The 21005-nt window shown below is 41.0% G+C and overlaps 1 protein-coding gene across 6 annotated transcripts in view; it reads left to right on the top strand.

Annotated features, from left to right (window-relative positions):
* The window catches only part of sim2 (SIM bHLH transcription factor 2), an 89173-nt gene that overhangs the window by 39636 nt on the left and 28532 nt on the right, over window positions 1-21005 (top strand). For all 6 annotated transcript variants that reach the window (XM_059968849.1, XM_059968847.1, XM_059968845.1 and 3 more), the window contains exons 5-7: window positions 10239-10324; window positions 18483-18682; window positions 19382-19488. In XM_059968849.1, coding sequence (XP_059824832.1) covers window positions 10239-10324; window positions 18483-18682; window positions 19382-19488 — 393 coding nt within the window. The remainder of the gene's footprint in view (window positions 1-10238; window positions 10325-18482; window positions 18683-19381; window positions 19489-21005) is intronic.

Here is a 21005-nt window from a genome sequence, read left to right as displayed (position 1 = left end):
ATTGTGTTTTATAGGATTGCTTTTATATTTATAGTTATTGGGGTTTTGTTGTTTTATAGGGCTCATTATGCTTACTTTGTTTTTTTTATGTTGCATCGGATCTGAAGTAACAATCATTTTGTTCCCCTTTACATTGCTGTGCTGAAGAATGAGAATAAGCGATCTTGAGTCTTGAATCTGAAAGGCACATCAGGACCTTTTGCCTCCACTCCAGAATCAATGCCATTCCCCCTTCAGCCATTAAGTTGCTGTGTGCAGATGATGCAAATGCCCATTCAGAGGCTGAGTCCCATCTTCACTGAAGCAAATAAGAGAAAGGGTATCGGCGAAGGAACGATCCACCACTGACCTTTCTCTACTGTACAACACCGTCCTCTGACAATAATGGCTCATGGAAAAAATGAGCTGTCTCTGGACATCCAAGCAAAAGACTGAGGATCAAGATCTCAAAGCTCATGGTCTACTGGGAGAGCACTGATCCCTGCTCTCCTGTAAGCTTCAGGGACCTGGACTACATTTGGAATTTGCCTCAAGGCACCAGAGAGGTAACACCAAAACTGCCTCCACAGGTCATCCATTGACAGCGTAGGCAAGCCAACGTTCTCAACACTGAGTTGCTGATTACCATCAGTCATAGAAACATAGAAAATAGGTGCAGGAGTAGGCCATTCGGCCCTTTGAGCCTGCACCAACATTCAGTATGATCATGGCTGATCATCCAACTCAGAACCCTGTACCTGCTTTCTCTCCATACCCCCGATCCCTTTAGCCACAAGGGCCATATCTAACTTCCTCTTAAATATAGCCAATGAACCGGCCTCAACTGTTTCCTGTGGCAGAGAATTCCACATATTCACCACTCTCTGGGTGAAGAAGTTTTTCCTCATCTCGGTCCTAAAAGGCTTCCCCGTTATCCTTAAACTGTGACCCCTCGTTCTGGACTTCCCCAACATCGGAAACAATCTTCCTGCATCTAGCCTGTCCAATCCCTTTAGAATTTTATACGTTTCAATAAGATCTCCCCCCCTCAATCTTCTAAATTCCAGTGAGTATAAGTCTAGACGATCCAGTCTTTCTTCATATGAAAGTCAGATCCATTAGTCAGGCTGTATCATCAGCATGGCTTCCAGAAGGGAAATTCGATACAGAATTCAATCAAAGGAAGAGATTACGGAGTAAACAGAGAAAAAGCTTCAGAGATGTGCTCAATGTCCCGTGTACTAACCCTGTCAACTCATTGCTGGACATTACAGTCACAGGAAGATCTGAAGAGCAGAGATAGTCAGAGCAGAGACATACAGCTCTGTGACCTCCTAGTACTGCATATTCACAGCATAGAGGACATTCAGCCAAACTAATCTGAGCAGCAAAGGATGTAAGATCCTTTCAAATAAAACAAGCTCTGACTTTAACTGTCTGGGTTGTAGCAGTTCAACCCAAAGTTACATAGCCATTTCTGACGTTGTAATTTAGGGAATAGTGTTGCTGACACTTGCTTAGTAGAGGGACTTACTACATGGCTCCTTCTACTCAGTAACCCATTCAGACCTTGTGTATGATTTTGCCTCAGAGACACTTAATATTTTTTTTAATCATTCATTTAGTGTCTGCAGAATAAAGATGTGTGGTTCATGCAGGAGCTGGACATGAGGGGAGACTTGTGTCCAGTTGAACTGGTGAGTTCAATAGCAAGGCTCCAGCTGGAGTTTAAACAGAAAAATGCCAGGACACAGTTAACGCACATGATTACCGAGTGCCGCAGCCACTGACACCTGTTTCTTCTCTTTTTCTCCACGTCAATTAGAATCAATCAGCAATCAAATTAACAAACCTGTCCTACTTTAAAAATGGCTCAGAGAGTGACACCTGTTCCATTTCATTGCCATGGAAAAATTGCTCTAACGGGCAGTGAACACCCAGTTTGCTACTGTTATTCATCAGTCACTATAACCCAGAGCAAAATCTATTTCATTCCAAAATCAAGGAGCATTTATATCAGGTGGCATTGAGTAGTGGCTAAAAACCACTTAGCAAATTTTATACAAAGCATACATTAGTGAAACATGGAGTGAGCTGTTTCAAGTTCTTGGGTGTCAACATTTCTGAGGATCTATCCAGGCCCAACATATCCATGCAATTACAAAGAAGGCAAGGCGGCACTGTATTTCATAAGGATCTTGAGGAGGTGTGATACATCACTAAAGACACTCTCAAATTTCTGTAGGAGCACCGTGGAGCGTATTCTGACTGGTTGCATCACCATCTTGTATGGAGGGGGTGGGGCGTGTTGCTGCAGCACAGGATTGAAAGAAGCTGCAGAATATTGTAAACTTAGTCAGCTCCATCGTGGGCACTAGCTTCCATAGCACTTAGGACACCTTCAAGGAGCAATGCCCCAAAAAGGGCGCATCCATCATTAAGGACCCCCATCACCCAGGACATGCCCTCTTCTCATTGGTACCATCAGGAAGCAGGTACAGAAGCCTGAAAGCACATAAAGCCTGAAAGAACAGCTTCTTCCCCTCTGCCTTCAGATTTCTGAATGGACATTGAACCCATGAACCCCACTACTTTTTTGCACTATTTTGCAGTTTTTATTACGATGTACCGCTGCTGCAAAAACCACCAATTTCACAACATACGCCAGTGATATTAAACTGATTCTGATTCTAAAACAGCAACATTGAAGGTTTTTGACAAAGCAACTAGCAAATCTGCATTGCATTCAACCAATGATAGGTTGGACAACATTTCATTAAAAAGAGAAATTAAATTAGCTTTATTATCGTACAGTGAAATGTGTAATTTTTGCAACAATGACTGAGACAGTCTGAGGATTGTGCTGGGGCAGCCCACAACTCACTAACCCTCACCTGTACTTCTTTGTTCTGTGGGAGGAAACCGGAGCACCCAGAGGAAACCCACACGGTCAGAGGGAGAACGTACAAACTCCTTACAGACAACAGTGGGAATCAAACCCTGATTGTGCTCCCTGGCTCTGTAAAGCAATTGTGCTAACTGCTTCACTGCCAAGGAGTCAGGTCCACTGTGGCCCCTAAAAAGCTTTTAGTCCAAGCTTAGAGTTAAACACATTATTCAAAATTAGTGACTCTAAGGCACAGTTTACAAAATCACATCTTGTGTTCATAGCAAAGCAAACAGAATGAGCAGTGTTTCTCTCTCCAAGTGGTTCTTTGCACTGGAGAAAGATAAACACAAGGGATTCTGTAGATGTTGGAAATCTTGAGCAATACACACAAAATGCTGGAGGTACCTATGGAATGAATAAACAGTTGACCTTTTGGGCTGACATCAGCTCTGGAAAGAAAGGAGGAAGAAGTCAGAATAAAAATGTGGGGGAGAAGTAGGAATACAATCTGGCAGGTCATAAGTGAGACCAAGTGGGAGGGAGATGAAGTAAGAAGCTGGGAGAGGATAGGTGGGTCTGGTAAAGAAAAACAATCTGATAGGAGAGGACAGTAAACCATGGAAGAAAGAAAGGAGAATGGGAACCGGGGGGAGATGATGAGCAGGTGAGGAGAAGGGAAGTGTAAGAGACAGGCCAGAATGGGGAATGGGAAAGAGAAATGAAGGGCAGTGGTAAATGTTACTGGAAGTTGGAGAAATCAATGTTTTTGCCATCAGGTTGGAGGCTACCCAGACTGAAAAAGGTATTTCTCCTCCAACGTGAGTTTGGACTCATCATGGCAGTACAGAAAGTCATGGACCAACATTTCAGAATGGTAATGAAATTCCTTTCCAGTCTCCATGAGGGGTCACGGCCTAAAATGTCGACAGTTTATTCCCTCTACAGATACTGCCTTACTTGCTGAGTTCCTCCAGCACTTTGCATGTGTGCTGCTGGAGAGAGATAATGCTTCTACAGCCTGTCAGCACTTACTTTAATGTAGATTATAACTGGACCAAGTAATAGGAAATGCAGAAAATGTTGGAATACTGAACAGGTCAGGCAGTGAATGAAACAATGTTTTAATGGTGTAGGTTTTTGCAAATTATAAATCAGAAAATTAGATTATATCACAGAGGCTGTCTGACCCGAATACAGTTTTTAAAATATTTTGTGCTACATTCACTCTTGCTGCATGCTGAGTGTTTTGTTTTTGAACGTTATCATAACATTGATTTAATACTAATTCAACGCCATGACCAAGGAAACCAACGAGCCTTTACTTCCACAGGAGGCTAATGAAATTTGTTACCTCCCCTTTGACCCTTATGAATTTTTGTCAATATACCACAGAAGACCTGGAAGCACCAAAGCTTGGTTTGACAAATGCTCTGCCTATGACTGCAAGAAACTGCAGTGAGTTATGGACACAGCTCAGCACATCAGGGAAACCAGCTTCCCCTCCATGGACTCAGTTTACACTTCTAGTTGCTTCACTAAAGCAGCCAACATAATCAAAGATTTCTCCCTCTCCCATCGGGCAGAAGACACAAAAGCCTGAAAGCACATACCACCAAGCTCAAGGATAACTTCTATCCCACTGTTATCTTTTGTATAATAAGATGGACTCCTGTCCTCACAATCTACGGTACTATGCAAAAGTTTTAGGCACATATATAGAGCTAGGGTACCTAAGACCTTTGCACAGTACTGTAGCAATTTTATGTATTGCTCTGTACTGCTGCAACCAAAAAAAAAACAAAATTCGTGATATACATGAGTGATGATAAACCTGATTCTGATATGGGTCTCTGTTGTGGACTGAGAGTAGGAAGGTGACAGGGGGAGGGAAATCATGGTTGAGTAAAGGGGGAGTGAGAGGGGAGGGAGCAGGTAGCACCAAAGAGACATTCTGTAATGATTAGTAAACAAATTGAATGGATTCAAATGACCTTGTTTGGGGTGTTAGGCCTGAGTGTGTCTGCACCTGTGCCACCTCATCCCATCCATGCCACTACTTCTCTGCCCCCTGTTCCACACCCACCTGCGAAACTCCTCCCTCACCATTCCCAATATACTTTGCTCTTGCCAGATTTACAAACTCGCTCTCCGCTCCACGTTCACAAATTCTGTACTGTGCAAAAGTCTTTGGCATCCTAGCTATTGGCCTTCATCAACCATGGGACTGAATTTAGGATCCAAGAGGTATTGTTGCAGCTATATAGGACACTGGTCAGACCCCACATGGAGTACTGTGCTCAGTTCTGGTCGCCTCACTACAGGAAGGATGTGGAAGCCATAGAAAGGGTGCAGAGGAGATCTACAAGGATGTTGCCTGGATTGGGGAGCATGCCTTATGAGAACAGGTTAAGTGAACTCGGCCTTTTCTCCTTGGAGTGATGGAGGATGAGAGGTGACCTGACAGAGGTGTACAAGATGATGAGAGGCATCGATCGTGTGGATAGTCAGGCTTTTTCCCAGGGCTGAAATGGTTGCCACAAGAGGACACAGGTTTAATGTGCTGAGGAGTAGGTACAGAGGAGATGTCAGGGGTAAGCTTTTTATTCAGAGAGTGGTGAGTGCGTGGAATGGGCTGCCAGCAACAGTGGTGGAGGTGGATATGATAGTGTCTTTTCAGAGGCTTTTAGATAGGTACATGGAGCTTAGTAAAATAGAGGGCTATATGTAAGCCTAGTAATTTCTAAGGTAGGGACATGTTTGGCACAGCTATTTGAGCTGAAGGTCCTGTATTGTGCTGTAGGTTTTCTATGTTTCTATGTGTCTATATACAGTGTGTCCCTAAGAGTTTTGCACAGTACAGTACTGTACCTCATTGTGATCTGGCACTTAGTTGTCTGCTTGAGCTGCACTGTAACTGTAACTACTGTAGATTCTACATTCTGTTAATGCTTTTCCCTTCAACTACCTCTGAGTATTGATATAATGAAATAATCAGTATAGATGGTATGTAAAATGAAGTTTTTAGTTGTGCTTCGAAGTTCAAAGTGCATTTATTACCAAAATATTTATGCATACCCTGAGATTTCCCTTCCCACAAACAGCCATGAAACAAAGAAACACCATGGACCCTGTTCAAAGAAAACACCAAACACCAAACATACAAGAAAATTACACAAATGACAAAAAACAAGTGAGAAACACAAAATGTAAAACATCCAACCACAAAGTAATTGAAACAGTCTTGGAATATTCAGTTTAGTTCAGTTCAATTTAGCGCTGTATTGCTTGTTGACTGCCGATTGCTGAGCCAGCCCGCTCTGATCAAAATTGCATAAAATAGGATAAAAGAGTAACCAGAAACTAGAAACACATCATAACATGAACTACAGAGCCCAACTGAGAAAGCACGTCAATCAAACCACGCCAAAGGCCCAAGTCTCCAGCGCCTTCCTGGGGCAGCATCAAATGAGAGGGAGAGAGAGGCACTTCCTCCAGGAGCAGTGAGTGAGGCTGAGTAAGAGACCAGTCAAACACTGGCAGATGTTGCTGAACATCCATTCACCTTCCACTCTTGTCGTCATTGATTTTAATCTTGCTTGACACTTTAATCGGTGAGAAATGGAGTCGATTGTGGGCTTGCACCATGCCTCCAGGCTTCTTGGCCTTTAGGCCACACACACTGGTCAAAAGCTTGCCAAAACTCCCTCAGAGACAGCAAAGCACCAGTTTGCTCAATCAGTCCAAAAACACACCATCAAAATACAAATCGCAGGTTCCAATCGTATTTGAAAGAAGAAGAAGTAAAATAAATAATTTTGTGAACTGTAATGCCACCTTTGGTCATGTCATCTACTGGTTCCACCTTCTTCAGAGCTTCAGTAGGTATGACAATAATAAACCAGTTACCTGTTCACTGTAACTTACTTTGTGCAGGAGTTATATTACCATATAGAATCACATAGATTATCCATTCAGTTGGCCATGTGGACATCTGCCCATCCTCCTGAGTTTAACCATAACTACAGAGGTGGAGAGGTACCCGTATTTATTAATGGTCCCAGCATGAATCAGGAAACAAAATCAGTTCACCAATGTACAAATTAATAACGCTGATGTTAACCATAGCATTATTCAATCCAGATCAGAAGAGCCAGCCATTTCAAAATAAGATTTCTCAGCAGTCTACCACATGCGTCCATGTTTACTTGTTGGCTTAGAAGGCATTCCCTTATGAAACTTTGGAATTGATGCAGTTGCCAGAACATCATTTTGGTTACTTCCATGAAAGTAAGAGTCAGGAGCACAGTTGTGACTCAGTTACCATAAGTCTATGGTCACTGAGGTATGCGCAGTATACATAACAAAGGCAAAACTGTGGGCTATGGATTGTGAACACAAGAGACTCTGCAGATGCTGGAAATCCACGTACAAAATACTACAGGTCAGGCAGCATCTATGGTAAAGAAGAGACACTCAACATTTTGGGGAAAGACACTTTTTCAGGACTGGAAAATAAGGGTGAAGCCAGAATAAGAAAGTGGGGTGGGGTGGGGGAAGGGTTGGAGAAGAAGTACAAGCTAGAAGGTGATAGGTGGAGCCAGGCAGGTGGGGGAGGGGGTGAAGTGAGAAACTGGGAGGTGATAGGTGGAAAAGGTAAAGGGCTGAAGAAGAAGGAATCTGATAAGAGAGGAGAGAAGAACATGGGAGAAATGGAAGGAGGAGGAGTGCCAGGTGAATGTGATAGGCAGGAGAGGTGAAGAGAAGAGGTAATAGTGGAGCCAGAGTGGGGAATGAAAGGAGAGGGAAGAGGAGGAAGGAAAAAGTACTGGAAATTAGCGAAATCAATGTTCATGCCATCAGGTTGGAGGCTACCCAGACAGAATATGAGGTGTTGCTTCTCCAGCCTGACAGCGGCTGAAGTATGAGATGTCGTGCTCCTTATATTCTTGTTGAGGTAAACAATGCTTGCTAAGACTCCACCACCACCACCACCACCACCACCAGCTCCATGCAGCCAAAACCCAGCAGTGCCATTTGGGAGACAAACTAGATCCAATGAATTAGAGGCACAATTGAGATTAACAAACATTTCTACAGACTGTTTTTTTTTAGTGAAATATTCAAAGTCTCCGATCCCAATAACTTGATTCTACTTTGGAAAAGGATTCATTTGGAGTTAGTTTAAAAATCTCTCAAGGTTGGAATCAATTAGTTTGTGTGTCTTGAAAGACATTTATGTTTGGATTTCTATGATAGAATGTTAAAATTGGGTGATATGTGTAATACAGTCATAGAGCATAGTAAAAGGCCCTTCAGCCCAACACATCCTTGCCACGGGTGATCCTGATCAATGCCAATCCCTTTGCCTGCTTTAGGTTGTATCCATCTATTCCTTTCATTTCCAAAAGCCAGGTTTTAACATTGTAATTGCATTTGCCTCTACCACCTCCTCTGGCAGCTTGTTATACATAATCAGCGCCCTTTGTGTGAAACCTTGTCTCTCAGATCTTCAAATTTCTACCCTCCCACCTCAAACTTTTTTCCTTTGATTTTAGACCACTCATTCTGGTTTCAAATGAAGATGTATTAAGACCTATTTCACTGCCTTTCATTACTAACACAGTTCTTTAAGAATGTGACATTTGTGATCCTGTTCATCTAAACCAGCAATTCCTAACCTGAGGTCCACGGACCACTTGCTTAATGGTCCATGGCATAAAAATGTTGGGAACCCCTGATCTAACCCATCCCTTTGTTAAGTTTGTATGAATAAAACTCATTGCATCACAAATATCTAAAAGAGTTAAATTAATTCCCCAAAAAACAGTGATAATTTCCTTTTAGCTTTTCTTATCTGCTGTCCAGATGTATCTCTGTTATTCTTCAGTTGTGACCATTACAGCTTTTATTAACTCCTTCAACAGTTTACTGTAATGTCATAGAGGTAAAATAATATCACCTATAATTATCCTACCTTACATATAGTTCTCTTGCCTGCTCTCCACCACAGTTGGATTCACTGAGTTGTGGAACATGTGGAGGGCTGTCGGAGGTTATAGCAGGACATCGATAGGATGCAAAACTGGGCTGAGAAGTGGCAGATAGAGTTCAACCCAGATATATGTGAGGTGGTTCATTTTGGTAGGTCAAATATAATGGCAGAATATAGTATTAATGGTAAGATTCTTGGAAGTGTGGAGGATCAGAGGGATCTTGAGGTCCGAGTCCATAGGACGCTCAAAGCAGCTGTGCAGGTTGGCTCTGTGGTTAAGAAGGCATATGGTGCATTGGCCTTCATCAATCGTGGAAATGAGTTCAAGTACTGAGAGCTAATGTTACAGCTATCTAGGACACTAGTCAGACCCGACTTGGAGTACTGTGCTCAGTTCTGGTGATCTCACTACGTGAAAGATGTGGAAACTATAGAAAGGGCGCAGAGGAGATTTACAAGGATGTTGCCTGGATTGGGGAGCATGCCTTATGAGAATAGGTTAAGTGAACTCGGCCTTTTACCCTTGGAGCGGCGGAGGATGAGAGGTGACCTAATAGATGTGTACAAGATGATGAGAGGCATTGATCATGTGAATAGTCAGATGCTTTTTCCCAGGGCTAAAATGGCTAACACAAGAGGGCACAGTTTTAACGTGCTTGGAAGTAGGTACAGAGGAGATGTCAGGGTAAGTTTTTTACGCAGAGAATAGTGACTGCGTGGAATGAGCTGCTGGCAACAGTGGTGGAGGCAGATATGATGGGGTCTTTTAAGAGACTCCTGGATAAGGACATGGAGCTTAGAAAAATAGAGGGCTATGGGTAACCCTAGGTAATCTCTAAAGTAAGTACATGCTTGGCACAGCATTGTGGGCTGAAGGGCCTGTATTGTGCTTGTAGGTTTTCTATGTTTCTATTTTTCTATTCCCTTATACCCCACCAATGAGTGTCTCACTCTTCAGTTCAATACAATTGAATTGGGTTCTCACATTTTAATTGAAATATGCTTACAGAAATCCAAAACAGTTAGATCCCCAGTATATTAGATGTTCCTTATCATATACAGAAAATATATACCAGCATGATTGCTTAGAATATTATCCACTAAACTGCAATCTTCGATCAATACAGCCCCATGTTATTTTTTTAATATTTCATGAATAAATTGGTCCACCATCACCTCTTGGATATCTGCAAGCTATAAAGGTGGTCATACAGCATCATCCAAACTAGAGTTCAAATAAGAATAATAAAATATCATAATAAAAAAGACTCTTTACTGACTTGCAATAGTCCTGTGGCTCCTGTACAATAACATGCCATGATTATATTATTAGGACTAGAAACTCCTTGGATCATATTGTTTGCTCTTCCTTTCCAGAATATGAAATTGATCGTTCCTTCTTTCTACGTATGAAATGTGTTCTGGCCAAAAGAAATGCAGGTTTGACTTGTGGTGGTTACAAGGTAAGGAAATGTAAATAAGAAGTTACAGTGGATACACATTAGTAATATATAAAAATACTGTGGTCAAGGTTATAATTCTTCCTTTGGGAGATACCCCACTGCTTACTCAATTATGATGACAACATTGCACTCTTTTCCAAGGATGCCAGTAAGAAAACATTTCAAGAAATTATATTATTTCTTCTCATTAATGCCACATTCATTGTACAATATTTTCCAGTTACAGCATCTTCATACACTTTGTAAAGTGCCTTTAATTTAACAAAATATCCCAAAGTGACAGAAAAAATTTAACATGGAACCACATATTAGGCAATCTTGGTGAAAGCTGGATTTTAGAACATAGAACACAGATTATTATAACACAGCACAGACCCTTTTAGACCACAGTGTTGTGTTAAACTTTCAATCTTCTCTAAGATCAATCTAACCCTTCCCTCCTACATAGCACTTCATTTTACTATCATCTAAGGATCAAGGATCAACATTATTCACCATACACACCACAAGCAAAAGAAAATCAATGGATGCTCTCAATCCAAGCAACACACAAAATGCTGGAGGAACTCAGCAGGCCAGGCAGCACAAATGGGAAAAAAGTACAGTCAATGTTTTGGGCCAGAACCCTTCAACAGGACTGGAGAATAAAAGCTGAGGAGTAGATTTGAAAGGTGGGGGGAGGGGAGAGAGAAATGCCAGGTAATAGGTAAAACTTGGAGGGGGAGGGATGAAGCAAAGAGATAGGAAGTTGATTGGTGAAAGACACAGAAGGCCATGGAAGAAAAAAAAAGTGGGGCAGGGAGGCAATGGGCAGGCAAGGAGATAACATGAGAGAGGAGCAAGGGGACAAAGGGATAGGAAATGGTGAAGGGGGAGGGCAGGCATTACACATCTTCCCCCCACTCAACATTTCACTTACCACAGGGATTGATCCCTATGCGACTCCCTTGTCCATTCGTCCCTCCCCACTGGTTTCCCTCTTAGCACTTACCTTTGCAAGCAGAACAAGTGCTACACCTGCCCCTACACCTCCTCCTTCACTACCATTCAGAGCCCCAAACAGACCTTCCAGGTGAGACGACACTTCACCAGTGAGTCTGTTGGGGTCATATACTGTGTTCGGTGCTCCCAGTGTGGCATCTTGTATATCGGTGAGACCCAATGTAGATTGGGAGGCGGCTTCGCCAAGCATCTATGCTCCATCCGCCAGAACAAGCAGGATGTCCCTGTGGCCACCCATTTCAATTCCCATTCCAATATGTCCGTCCATGGCCTCCTCCACTGTTGGGATAAGGCCACACTTAGGTTGGAGGAACACCTTATATTCTGTTTAGGTAGCCTCAACCCTGATGGCATGAACATCGATTTCTCAGACTTCCAGTAATGGCTCCCCACCCCCTTCACCATTTCTTATCCAATTGTCCCTCTCTCATGTTATCTCCTTGCCCACTCATCACCTCCCTTGGGTGCTCCTCCCCCCACCCACTTTTCTTTGTTCCATGGGCTTCTGTCTCTTTCACCAATCAACTTCCCAGCTCTTTGCTTCATCCCTCTCCCTCCAAGTATCACCTGCTGCCTGGTGTTTCCTCTCCCTCCCCCTGCCCCCCCCCCACCTTTCAAATCTACTCCTCAGCTCTTTATCTCCAGTTCTGCCAAAAGGTCCTGGCCCAAAACATCAACTGTACTTTTTTCCATAGATGCTGCCTAGCCTGCTAAGTTCCTCCAGTATTTTGTGTATGTTGCTCACCATACACATTTACATGTTTAATATCATTTATGACTTTCTAAGTGTTTCATAAATGCCCCAAATATATCCCCCTCACCACTCCTGGCAGGATGCCCACCCCTATTTCTGTGTTAAAAAGACTTATCTCTGATTCACTCTGCATCCCACCCCAAAACTTTCCTCTAATCACCTTAAAGTTATGCTTTCTCATATTAGCCATCTCTGCACTGGGAAATAACTATCCTCTGGATCTATGTATCCAATATTCTTGTACACCTCTACCAAGTCAACTCTCATTTTCATTCGCTTCAGAGGGAAAAGCCCTAGCTCGCTCAACCTATCCTCTCGCTCCCTAATCCAGCCAGCGTCCTGGTAAATCTCCTCTGCACTCACTATAAAGCACACATCTTTCCCATAATGGGTAATCAGAATTGAATACAATATTCCATGTGTGATCTAACTGGGAAATGTCATAGAGAGGTTTGGAGAAGAGTTCCTAAGCCAATTACTTTGTCAATTGAATGCTTAGATACCATTGCAAATTAATAAGAATATTGATTAATTAAAATTAATTAATTGTTTAAATGAATGTTTATTACTGTAAGCATAAACTGATGAAAATCTCCAGTTGCTACGTTCTTTGGTGTGGGTCTGAATTATATAGGACAGAAGTTTTATACTTCCAGGGTACCAGTGAATTTTGTTACTATCTAAACTATCGAAGCGTGTTCCTGATCCTTGATCTTTCAAAGATCAAAGTAAATTTATTATTGAAGTATATGTATGTCACCATATACAATTTGTTTTCTTGTGGGCATACTGACAAAATCCAAGAACCAATTGTTGGAATTAATGAAAGACTGCACCCAAAAGAGAGGACAAACAACTAATGTGCAAATGACAACAAACTGTGTAAATATAAAAGAATAAATCATAATAATAAATAAGTAAGCAATAAATATCAAGAACATGAGATGAAGAGTCATTGAAAGTGAGGACATGGGTTGTGGGAACATCTCAGTGATGGGGCAAGTGAATCTGAGTGAAATTATCCCCTCTGGTTCAGGAACCTGATGGTTGAGGGGTAAATACTGTTCCTGAATCTTGTGGTGTGAGTCCTGAAGTTCCTGTACCTTCTTCCTGACAGCAGCAGTGAGAAGAGAGCATGAACTGGGTGTTAGGGTCCCTGATGATGGATGCTGCTTTCCTACGACCATGCACCATGCAGATGTGCTCAATAGTAGGGAGGGCTTTTCCATGATGGACTGGGCCATATCCATTACTTTTTGCAGGATTTTCCATTCAAGGGCATTGGTGTTTCCATACCAGGCTGTAATGCAACCAGTCAATATACTCTCCACCACACACCTATAGAAATTTTTCAAAGTTTTAGATGTCATGCCAAATCTTCTCAAACTTCTATGGAAGTAGAGGCACTGCCGTGCTTTCTCTGTAATTACGCTTACCAGAATAAGTCCTCTGAAATAACAACACCAAGTAATGTAAAGTTTCTGAACCTCTGCACCTCTGATCCCTGATGAAGGCTGGATTATGGACCTCCAGTTTCCTCCTACTAAAGGTAATAATCAGCTCCTTGGTCTCGCTGACTTTGAGTGAGAGGTGGTTGTTGTTGCACCTCTCAGCAAGATTTTCAATCTCCCTCCTAATTACTGATTTGTCAGCACCCTGCTGGAATGTAAGAGTATGTCTGGATAAATCTGTGCCAGTCTGAGAGGTCCCTGCAGTCAAATAAACTGCTGAGTACTTTGGCAATGTAGGACTGATGACACCACTGTGACTATTCCCCAGCAAAATTATGCTTCTTCAGTAAAATGAGTGAAAATCAGAAAAAAAATAATTTCTCTTTTTCATCAAATCAACTATAAATCATCAATGGTTGTATCAATCATGGATGATATGTCATAGGAGCAGAATTAGGCACTGCTGTGCATGAACCATCTTTGTTCATCCACATGATAGACATCCATAAGACACAAGACAGTAAGAATTAGCCATTCAGCTCATCAAGTCCACTCTGCCATTCCATCATGGCTGCTTTATTTTCCCCCTCAACTCCATTGTACTGCCTTCTCCCCATAACCTCTGATGCCCTGACTTATCAAGAACATATCAACCACCAGTTTAAATACACCCAATGACCCCACCAAGAGTCAAAGCATGAGGGTCTGACCAGCCAACATAGCTCTCTGGGTGATTTAGACCATGCAAGCCTCTAAATGCTACAACAATGTTGTAGTCCTCTTGAAGGATCTACCTAGCTATCTATTATTTATTTATTTATTATCTATCTATCTAACTATCTATTTATAATTCACTTATAGTATATCTTTTATTTTCACAATTTGTCTTCTTTTGCACCTTGGTTGTTTTTCTCTCTTTATGTCTATTTTTTTTAATGAATTCTATTGGATTTCTTTATTTTCTTGTAAATGCCTGCAAGAAAATTAATCTTATGGCAGTGTATGGAGACATATCTGTACTTCCATAATAAATTTACTTTGACTTTGACTGTGATCTTAGATCAATTAATTCATCAAAGATCAGTTATGGGATCTGCTCCCTTTGTTGATCTCCACAACTTGGTTATGAATTAGGAAGTGCATTAAACAACAGAGCCCACAGGAAGCTTGGATGGTTTCCCTAATAAGTAGCACTAGATGGCAATTCAGGCAAGTAATGATGACTAAACTGAGACTATCTGCTAACTTGAATTGCATTCATACCACACCATGTGCTATATGCTTAGACTTCCTATTACAAAGAGGTTTCTGTATTTTATTTGATTATTCTAATTTCAAGTTTTTATGAAATTGAATTTTCCAAGGTCTTCTTTCCAACCATAGCTGGAGGGTGGAATCTAGAAAAACAAGTCAGTCAGGAAGTGTGATCAACATGGCAGGCACTTCAGGAACCATTGCAGGGCATGCAGTTCAAGTGCTGTATTAGTCCCTCATCAGCAACAAAAAAGGGATTCTCCAATACTTTAAAATAATCCACAACAAATTAACACACGAAGGCATAGTAGTGTAGTGACTAGCACAATGAAGTTACTGCGACAGCTCTAAGATCAGTATTCGATTCCTGTCACGGTCTGTACGTTCTCGTCATGACTTCCAAGTGCTCTAGTTTCCTTCCACATTCCAAAGGTGTTTGTTTAGGGTTAGACAGTTGCGGGCATGTTATGCTGGCACCAGAAGCATGACAACCCTTGATTTGATGCTAGCATATCTCTGTATGTTTCAATGTACACATGACAAATAAAGCTAATCTTATTTTGGGTAGCACGGTAGCATTGCTGTTAGCAGTGCTGCTATCTGTAAGGACTTTGTATGTCCTCCCCATGATCAGATGGATTTCATCCAGGTCCTCACACATTTCAAAGATGTGGATTAGTAAGTTACAAACCTAATCGGTTACTTGGTTAGCATGGGCTCATTGGACTGTGCTGTCTCTAAATAAATGATTGAGAGCATTTATTGAGTCAGTGACAGGGTTTAATTTGCCAAGAAATCAAAAAAATTCCATTGAGACCATTTGGTTAATGTGTCATCTGTTCCAAAAATTATCACAACACAGAGTTACAAATCAACACAGCAAAGACTTGTGAGATACAGAAAATCATGAGAAAGAATTAATATCATTGGAGCCATTGATTATAATAAGAGGCACAGATTGAGTGGATAGACCATTCTTTTTCCCAATGTGAAATGGTTAATACGAAGGGGCATAATTTTTAGGTGACTGGGGGGAAGTACAGGAGGGATATCTGAGTTAGGCTTTTAATTAGAGAATGGTGGGTGTATGGAATGCACTGCCAGGGAGGTATAGAGACCCAAAGATTAGGGACATTTAAGAGGCACGTGAATGATACAAAATTAGAGGGTAATACAGGAGGGAAGGAATAGACTGATCTTGGAATAGGTTAAAAGGTCAGCACAATATCTTGGGTAGAAGGGCCTGTACTATGCTGTACTGTACTACGTTCTTCCATTGATTGTACAGATTGTTAAATGTAAATTAAATAATAATCAAAGTTCAAAGTTCAAAATAAATTTACTATAAAACTGCATATACGTCACCATATACAACTCTGAGATTTATTTTATTGTTGACACTCTCAAATAAACATAAATAAATCCAATAACCATAATAGAATCTAGGAAAAACTGCACTAACAGGGTGGACAATGAATGTGCAGCAGAGAACAAATTTTGAAAATACAAAAAGAATGCAATAGTCTGAAAGTTCCTAGCAATTGACAAATGAGTTTGCTTGGCTAAGCCCGTACCTCAGGTCTTACCAGCTTGAGCTGAGAAAAAATAAATAATAATAATACTATAAGTACAAACCTGATCCAGTTTTAGTCAGAATACCACAAATTATATTATTTCCGATCAGTTAACAAAGATAGGGCAATCCATAATAACTGTCCAGCTATAATAATACAGGGTAAACAAGCTAGAACAACTTATTTAATAGATATAGCTATTCCAAACGCACATAACTTACAGAAATCATTAAGAGAAAAACTCCAGAAATATGCTGAATTAGAAGAGGAAATGGGAAGACTTTAGAACATGAACAGGGTAATATACATTGTCCTGATTGTAATATCTACAACTAGTATCATGTCAAAGGCACTACACAATAACATTAAACAATTAGGGCTAGACAGTAATATCTATGTAAATCTTCAAAAAGACACAATACTAAAGACCACTAGAATAGTCCGAAAGTTCCTAGCTTGCTTGTTTATGCTCGTGCCTCAGGTTTTACCAATCTGAGCTGAGAAAAAAATAAATAATAATAATAATAAATAAATAAGCAACAGGTATCAAGAACATGAGATGAGGAGTCCTTGAAAGTGAGTTCATAAGTTGTGGGAATAATTCAGTGATGGGGCAAGTGAAACTGAGTGAAGGTTCAGGAGCCTGATGGTAGAGGGCTAATGACTGCTCCTGAACCTGGTGGTGGGAGCAAGAAGAGAGCATGGCTGACGTGGTGGGGATCCCTGATGATGGATGCTGCCTTCCTGGGACAATGCTTCGTGTAGACATTGTCAATGGTGGGGAGGGCTTTACCAGTGATGAACTTGCCCATATCCACCACATTTTGTAGGATTTTCCATTCAAGGGCATTACCATACAATGTAATTCCTTTAAAGTTAATTGTATTTTACAACATTGCTGAGAGTGCCAAGACATTACAGAAATATGGAAACAAACTACCTTCCAAGAAAAAAAAAGTGGGAATTTTGTTCTGATCTCATGGGAAAATTCCAAAGTGACTATTTATTACTGCACTCTACATTATCGATTCTTATTGAGCTGCTGTCCTTGGCGTGACATTTCCTCAGAAGCTTAGGAGCCATCATTCAACAGACAACATTCAATCATCTGTCCATAGTTATCCAAACAACCTTTAATCACATTCTAAATCACAGGTTTATCCAAGGTCCTATTGAAAGACCCAACTTAGATTTTTTTCTGCGTGTATTTCCCTCTTTTAACTTTCGTATTAACTTCTTTCCTGATCAATAGAGTGATTTCATTCTTTGTGTAAGTATGGACCAAAGTTTCTCCACTAATAAAAGCATAAACATCATGACAACAAGGCGTGTGTGTTCGTCGTGTTCCTACCATTTCCACTACAGACCAACGTGACATGGATGGCAAACACATTACATTGTCTTCTTTCCATAATGCATTGTCAGGAAGCTCTATCACCCATTATTAACATCGGTGCCCAAGAACAAAACAGCTTATAAAAGGTGGTGGATACAGCACAGTTGATCACAGGAAATACTCTCCCCAACATCAAGCACACCTACAAGGAGTGCTGCCATAATCCAGATCATGCCCTGTTTTTGCTGCACCATTGGGTAGGAGGTAAAGGAGCCTTAGGTCCCACACCACCAAATTTAGGAACAATTATCACCCATCAACCACCAAGCTCCTGAATCATCATGTGAAGAACTTCACTCATCACAGTACTGAGCTGATCAGTAAACACAACCTATGGACTGACTTTTCAAGAACTCTGCAACTTACGTTCTCTGTATTATTTATTTACTTATCCTTTTGCACATTGGTTGCTTGTTAGCCTTTGTGTGTAGTTTTCCATTAATTCTATTTTATTTATTTGTACTAATGCCTGCAGGAAAATAAATCTCAGGATAGTATTTGGTAGCATATTCATATTTCGTTACTTTGAACTCTAACTTGCCCTCCTTTAGAAAATCCCTGTACTAAAAATATTGTCGGGCATTAATATAAACAGAACTTGACTGCTTAGCATTATTTAATAAAGTTTCTACTCTGAGATTTTTGAAAGAAATGGACTGATTTTAAAATTAAATTCTTCTGTACATTTAGATAGTTGCATTCTGCATCTCATCTTCCTCCTCTGTAGGTGATCCACTGCAGTGGGTATTTGAAGATCCGCCAGTATGTGTTTGACGTGTCTCTCTATGATGGCTGTTACCAGATTGTGGGACTGGTCGCTGTGGGACACTCACTGCCGCCCAGCGCCATCACTGAAATCAAACTTCATAGCAACATGTTCATGTTCAGAGCCAGTCTAGATCTCAAGCTCATATTCCTGGACTCAAGGTAAGAATCTTAATCTGATAAAGGCAAGTGAGGGTTAGGACGATTTAAATTCTTTATTGGTTAAAATTCTAAGGGCAGTATGTCTAAGGCAGTGCCCAGTCTTTTTTATGCCATGGACCCCTACTATTAACCAAGGTGTCTGTGAAACCCAGGTTGGAAACCCCTGGTCTAAGGCTTAAGAATCTCACCATCTCATTCCTATTACTTACGAGGATGCATTTTGTGGGGAAACATCAAGAACACGCAGGTCAATGGGGACAGGCAGATTAAGTATTTGGCATGGACTAGATGGGCCAAAAGGACTGTTTCTGCGCTGTAGTGCTCTATGACTCTAGATTACTGAGTTATTCTGGTTTAGCTCCTGGATGACAATTCATCAGCGATAGTACTTGATATAAGGGAAAATACAAATTGAATTGAACACTTATATAACACTCCCAAACAATGTAACAACACACTCTCTTGGCCATCCTGTTTGCTGCTGCTAAACTCCGGTTGGACTACAAAATCAGAACACCCAAAAGTGGATACAACTTTCTAACCACCAGTCTGCTTTGGCTAATATTACCTTCCTACTTTTTAAACTGTACTTCCCAGTGTATAAAGTCCAGGTCAATCTCCCATGGTCAATCTTTTATCTCAACTGATTGCTCCTTATGTCATTTCAATCAACTTACTGTTTTTTTCTACCCTGTTCAGAGTTGCAGAGTTAACTGGATTTGAGCCCCAGGACCTTATAGAGAAGACGTTGTACCATCACGTGCATGGATGTGACGTTTTCCACTTAAGATACGCCCATCATCTCTGTGAGTAATCAGTCTTTCATTTGAAATTATACCCATTCCAGAACAATTTGCGGAGATCAATTATTATACATAGATAACATTAACACCCAGCTAGCTGATTTTAATCCATTTTGTTCTTCTTAGTTTATAACATCTAGGTCTATACTGTCAAATGATCAGTTGTTGGAATAAACATGACATGCTTTTAACTTCCAAGCATCAGAAACATCTGATATTGGAAATCTGAAACTGCTGTTGGTCAGCCAGCATCTATGGAATGAAACACAAAGTCCAATGACACTTCATCAGAAATGGGTCACTGGATCTTTATGCTCACGTAGTTTCCCTTTCTAGAGATGCTGTCTGATGTGCTGAGTGCTTGTCAGACCTTTACTGATTTTATTTTAACTAATGGACGTGGTCAGTCTGAGTGAGGTGGGGCGCAGGATGAGATGGATGTGCTGGCAGAACTTTGCCTTCTGTCAAAAGATGTATTTGAATTTAACAACTCTTGACATTCAACAGCATTTCATCAAGCTAAAGCAAATAATTAAGGTTTATACCTCTTGTACTGCCTCAATGTACACATGTGGTGAAATCATCTGTATGGAAGTCATGCAAAATAAAGAACATGTGAAGACCATAAGACCATCAGACATAAGAGAAGTACAGGCCCAAAGCTGCCAAACACTCCTCATATGTTAACCACTTTATTCCCGGAATCATCCTTGTGAACCTCCTCTGGACTTACTGCAATGACAACACATCCTTTCTGAAATATGGGTCCTAAAAACGTCAACAATACTCCAAGTGCGGCCTGACCAGTGTCTTAGAAAGGCATTATCTCTTTGCTTTTATATTCTATTCCCCTTGAAATAAATGCCAACATTGCATTTGCATTCTTTACCACAGACTCAACCTGTAAATTAACCCTCTGGGAGTCTTGCACAGGGACTCCATTGATGCTTGAACCTTCTCTACATTTAGATAACAGTCCACACTATTGTTCCTTTCACCAAAATGCATTATCATACAGTTCCCATCACTGTATTCTATCTGAACACAAGAGATTCTGCAGATGCTGGAAATCCAGAGTAGATCACACAAAATACTGGAGGAACTCCGCAGATCAGGCAGCATCGATGGAAAGAGATAAAGAGTCAACGTTTTGGGCCAAGACCCTTCATCAGGACTGGAGTCAACCCGAAACAGTGACTCTTCATTCCATTCTGTAAATGCTGCCTGACCTGCTGAGTCCCTTCAACATGCTGTGTCTGTTACAAAGTACATGAGACAATAATCAACCAGTTACCAACCAATCAAAGTGCAGAAAGGCTGTTGGAAATAATAAAAATATTAAAATTAACCACCCTGACCATTGGTCCCTGATATGTATGCTGTAAACCCCATTGAAACCAGGAATGAAACCAAGAAGGTCTTGAGTCTAATGCCAGGTCTGAACATTCAAACTAGACCAAACTCAGCCACTGAACATCCATAGAGTGGCAAAATGTAAACCTTAATCCTTCACTAACTTC

This window comes from Hypanus sabinus, chromosome 4 (genome assembly GCF_030144855.1).
Source record: "Hypanus sabinus isolate sHypSab1 chromosome 4, sHypSab1.hap1, whole genome shotgun sequence".
Classification (NCBI taxonomy): Eukaryota; Metazoa; Chordata; class Chondrichthyes; order Myliobatiformes; family Dasyatidae; genus Hypanus; species Hypanus sabinus.
The sequence above is the reverse complement of the archived record's forward strand: the minus strand, read 5'-3'. Positions and strand labels throughout refer to the sequence as shown.